Genomic DNA, 5,037 nt, shown 5'->3' with positions numbered 1-5,037 from the left:
AGCAAAAAATTTTAATGTAGAAGAATAAAAACTGGTTTCGATCTCTTTTCAGAGTATCAGATTTCTCAAAAGAGCTGACACAAAGCACTTTTGTAAGCAAATTTATTATGAAAGCATTGAGAGTATGCAAATAAGGCACAAAGCCAAACTTTAGAAATGAACTAAAGAGATAAAGAATTAACAAGGTGCCATTTTTTTAGATCAGACTCTCGTCCTGTACTCCTTGTTGGGAGCTATCTGAACTCATCGGTTGAGTGAAAATTTCCTGGTGAGGGTTCGGCAGGTTTGCATGGTTTCTTGCCACCAGGCAGCGACCTATATCTACCCTCTTGTAACTTTCATTTCTGCTTGGGCACCAAACCTCAGAGTGCTTTGCTGATTAGTGTCAGGAGCGGCTTGTACCCTGCCCTGTCCTTGAGGGGTGATTGCACCTGGTCAGGGAAAAGATAAGTAAACTAGATACACCCTAGTGTGACTAAGGCAAGCAACATATAATTTTCCTCCTAGCTGAGCAATTAACTGATAACTCACTACTTTCGAGGCCTGGACGCAGTTGCAGAAGTCACTACTGAGATAAAATGTATCACTCGTCTTTGGGACTGTGAGAGCAGCAGACATTATGTCTCCTGGGGATCCTGTTTTTTTGGAAACTTTCTCTTAGTGCTATAAACAGCCTAATGACCCTTCACTCATAAAAAACTGATCTTTACCCAACAGTGCTGTTTGCCTCATGGTTAAAGGTCACTTCCTTAGGGCTATACCTGAAGTTTTGTATATCTTGATCTTAAAAAATACCTGTCCATACCATATGATAGCATGAGTGCCTGTAGCTGTTTTTTTTTTTTTCTGACAATCATTACTACTAAGATTAGAATTGTAACTTCTGCAGAATCCATGTTCTGGAAAATTGTAAAAATTATCTATGAGACATCATTTACTGCTCTTTCTGCTCATTGTACCTTTCACCATAAATAAATCTGACTCTCAGGTCAGAGTAGAGATTCCTGCCTGGTGATCAGAAAGACACTTAAGGCTCTCTCCCTCCTATTTGCTGACACCATCCATCCTTCAGGGAGCCCTGGACCTGCTGGAACTGGACTCTGGCAACTCCTGGTCTTTTCTGGTTCAAAAAGCCACAAGCAACTCTAACTCCAAAGAGTCTTGGTGCCGTTGTAGATGCACACCTGGACTGGCAACAGACAGAACGAGCTACTGCCAACTCTCATTTTTTTTTAACATTGCCTTTTCAGATATGCTCACCCCCTTCCATCCTGTTCTACTTCAGTGTCAGAAGGAAATGAAGCCACAATGAGAACAAAAAGAGCTGTCACACCTTTTGTCCCCTGCCTGCTCCTTCCCTCTTCACAGTCTTACCCACATAGAGCTACTCCACCCCAGTGGGACTGTACTGTGACATCCCTGCCTGCCTGAGGGAGGAATGAGAAGGGGCGAGAAGAGCTGCAGACCAGTGACACCCAGAAGCCAGGAGCTTCTGTAAGTACCACGTCTGCACAAGACCCAAGTCAAAGCAATGGCAGTGACGCTGGAGGAGTTCATTCACTCCCTTGACCTCAGGACCCTTCCCAGGGTTCTAAAAGTTCAGTCAGGCATCTATTTTGAAGGTAAGCATTCTCCTATCTCTTGGCTGGCTAGAAAGTTCTTATAAGGTATATACTCCTGGGACCTGTAGGGGGAAATTTTAATAGAAGATAAGTGAGTTCCTTTGAAAGAAAGGGAATCACAAAAGACAGAAGGTAACTGACAAACAGTCATGATCTAAGAGTGCTAGAGAAAAGAAATTAGATAGGACTCTGGGATATGTTGGGAAAAGGAATTGAGCAAAGAGCTTGAGCTTTCTGGAGGCCTTCAAACAGTCCAACATGAATGGTGAATTATTTCTGCCTCGTTGAAATGGGTTATACTCCGAGTGAAGAGTCACTATCCATATTTATATTTCAAGGATATAAAAAAAATTAGTGTTTTTTAAAAACCAAAACAGTTGTTAAAAGCGCAGTGTTTAGAAAGAAAAGCTCACCAAACTTTCAACCACTCAACAATGTTGTTTATGCCAATGTTTCTCTCATATTTTCTGTAGTGGCCTAACTAAGATTATCGAGTAAGTAAGTGTGTTTTGATGTGACTTACGATGTTAATTCAGTAGAAGAATGTTGAAGCCTATAATGTGTACTCTATTATCTTTAAGGAATTAGATAATTAGTCTTTAAGGAATGCAGGACAAAGTTATTTTCTAGGAAAATATATATTTCTGGTCACAAGAGTGTTAGGGTTGAGGCAGTAGTAGAATTAGATCCAGACAAACTACTGAAAAATTAAGTTAAATAACTGCTGGTAGGCAAATCTTTTCCATTCAAGACAAAATAATGTGTTAGATATATACTATGAAATAAAAATTGACAATATCAGTTCTAGTTCACACACACACACCTCTGCTATCATCAGCTTAGATTGGATTTTAATTTATTTTTCAATTGATTATATGGAATCAGACCATATTTTTACATGTATACAATGTTATGAAATGTATCTTTATTCCTAAGCCAGTCCCAAACCATTTTGTTTGTCTCATAGTTTGTGCTTTTGAAGCTTTGCATACGAAATTACAAAGATATTTTTATTTATTATTGTATATCAACTTTATAGTTTTATATTTCTCATTTAGTTTCTAATCCATTTGGAGGATAGTTTGTAATATGGTGTAGAGGGATCCAGTTTTAGATTTTTCCATATAATAACCTTGATTTCCCAGTACCATTTAAGACACTAGTCATCTTTTCCCAATTGATTTGTGTGACTACTTTCAGATCATATTAGGTACTCACATCTGGATCAGTCTGTCTCTGAAATATTTCTTTTATTCCATCAGTCTTGTTTTTTATTGGTTGTGCCCACCTCACCTTGAGTATCTATAGTTCCAGGCTAAGTGTTAAAATAGATTTCATGTGTAGACCAGTCCCTTGTTTTCACTCTTTTTTTTTGTTGTTGTTGACTTTGCTATCTATAGACCTTTTAATTATGTTTTTGGAGAAATTAGTTTCTTAAGAAATCCTACTAGAATTTGCATTAGATTGTATTGAGTTTATCGATTAACTTGAGGGAAATTGATGTCTTTATGTCATCTTACAAAAGAATATGGCATGTCTGTCCATGTGCTCTGACCATCTCCATTCTGTACTTCTTCACTACTATGTTATACTTCAGTTAACAGAAAAGAGTGTACACCTTGATTAATTTTTACAAGTAAACACATTCATACAACCACCACAGTAATCAAGAAATAGAAAATTGCAAATATTCTGAAAGCTATAGTTTGTGCCCTTTCTCAATTGTTACCCACCATCTTCCCCAAAGGTAATTGTTATCCTAACTTTTGTCCATTTATAAACTTTGTACAAATGAAAAAGTATAGTATGTATTCTTTTCTGGTTGGCATATATGTTCAACATTATCTTTGTAAAATTAAGCCATGATATTCTATACAGCTTTTTCATTTCAGTGTGTATAATAGTCTGTTGGATAAACATACTACAATTTATTTATCCATTCTATTGCTAATGGGCATTTGGTATATTTCCACTTTGGAGCTGTCACCAATATGTTGTCATTAACATTCTTGTACAAGTGTGTTCACATATATGTGCATTCAGTTGGGCATATGAATAAGTGGAATTGGCATGTCATATGGTATGTATATGGTCAGCCTTGATAGTTAATGAAAAACAAGTTTTCCAAGTAATTATACTAATTTACTTTCCCACCAGCAGTATATATGAGTCTTTGGTAACAGTTGATGTTATCAATCTTCATCATTGCAGTTATTCTGTTAAGGTGTAAGGGTAGCTCATGGTTAGTTTGCATATTCCTGATGACTAATAGCCCTTTAGAAATGCTATTTTTTTAAGATTTTATTTTTAAGTAATCTCCACACCTAACATGGGACTCAAACTCACAGCTCTGATATAAAGAATCACAGGTTCCACTGACCAAGCTAGCCAGGCACCTAGGAAATTATTTTATGAAGACATTGTTCATGTCTCTTCCTCATTTCTTTACTGGATTTTATAAATTCATATAAATTTATAAAATTTTTAAATTTTGTAAAGAATATAAATCCTTATATTTATTTACAAAAAGAATATAAAAAGTCTTTATTAGATTTAGATATATACACATATTGGATATATTGGATTTATTGGATTTATATATAATATAAATATTTATATATGCCATATATTTATATTATATTTATATAATTTAAATATACATTATTTAAATTTATTTATAATTTTAAAAATGTATATTTCTATATTCAGAGAGAGAGAGAGAGCAAGTGAGTCTTGACCCTTTGTCAGTTTTTTGTCAGTTACCTGTGTTGCAAATGTCCTCTCTCAGTCCATAGATTAACATTGACTTTTTAAATGGCACCTTTTGAGGAATGGAAGTTTTTAATTTTAGTGTTAATGTAGTCAGTTTATAATTATTTTCGTTTTTGTGTGTTGTCAAAATTTTCTTTACCCTAAGTTCCTGAAGATATTCTCTTAGAATCTACTCCATTTGTTTACTCCCTCTTTAGATCTGTAATCTACTAAAATTGATTTTGTGTGTGTATGATTTCAGGTTCAGATTAGTGTTTATTTTTTTCTTCTATGGAGTAGTGAGCACTTTATTGGTGTAGTGAGTACTTTATTGGTGCAGTGACTTTTATTGTAAATCTGCCTTTTTCTTACTACCTTACTGTGCTATATTAGTCACAGTGTCCATACATGTGTGATTTTTCTTCCACAGCTTCTATTCTGTTGCATTCAACTAATTGCTATTCTTACATTAATTTTACCCTATCTTAATTAATGCAGGTTTGCAATAATACATAATTTACATTATATTATACATGATAATATACTATAAGAGCTTGGTTCTCAAACTTGGATGCATGTGGAACACCTGGGAAATATTGAAAATATTGATCCCTGGATCTGTCCTCAAAAGATAAGAATTTAATTATGTGATAAGTATGGTATC

At 35.0% G+C, this 5,037-nt stretch overlaps 1 protein-coding gene across 2 annotated transcripts in view; it reads left to right on the top strand.

Moving 5' to 3' along the window:
- Positions 1–1,298: 1,298 nt before the first annotated feature.
- THEMIS (thymocyte selection associated) overlaps positions 1,299–5,037 on the top strand; it is a 172,808-nt gene continuing 169,069 nt past the window's right edge. For both annotated transcript variants that reach the window (XM_029945416.1, XM_029945415.1), the window contains exon 1: positions 1,299–1,622. In XM_029945416.1, the coding sequence (XP_029801276.1) occupies positions 1,532–1,622 (91 nt within the window). In that variant the 5' untranslated portion in view covers positions 1,299–1,531. The remainder of the gene's footprint in view (positions 1,623–5,037) is intronic.

The sequence above is a fragment of the Suricata suricatta genome, chromosome 7 (assembly GCF_006229205.1).
Source record: "Suricata suricatta isolate VVHF042 chromosome 7, meerkat_22Aug2017_6uvM2_HiC, whole genome shotgun sequence".
Taxonomy (NCBI): Eukaryota; Metazoa; Chordata; class Mammalia; order Carnivora; family Herpestidae; genus Suricata; species Suricata suricatta.
This window is presented reverse-complemented; position numbering and strand designations above follow the sequence as displayed.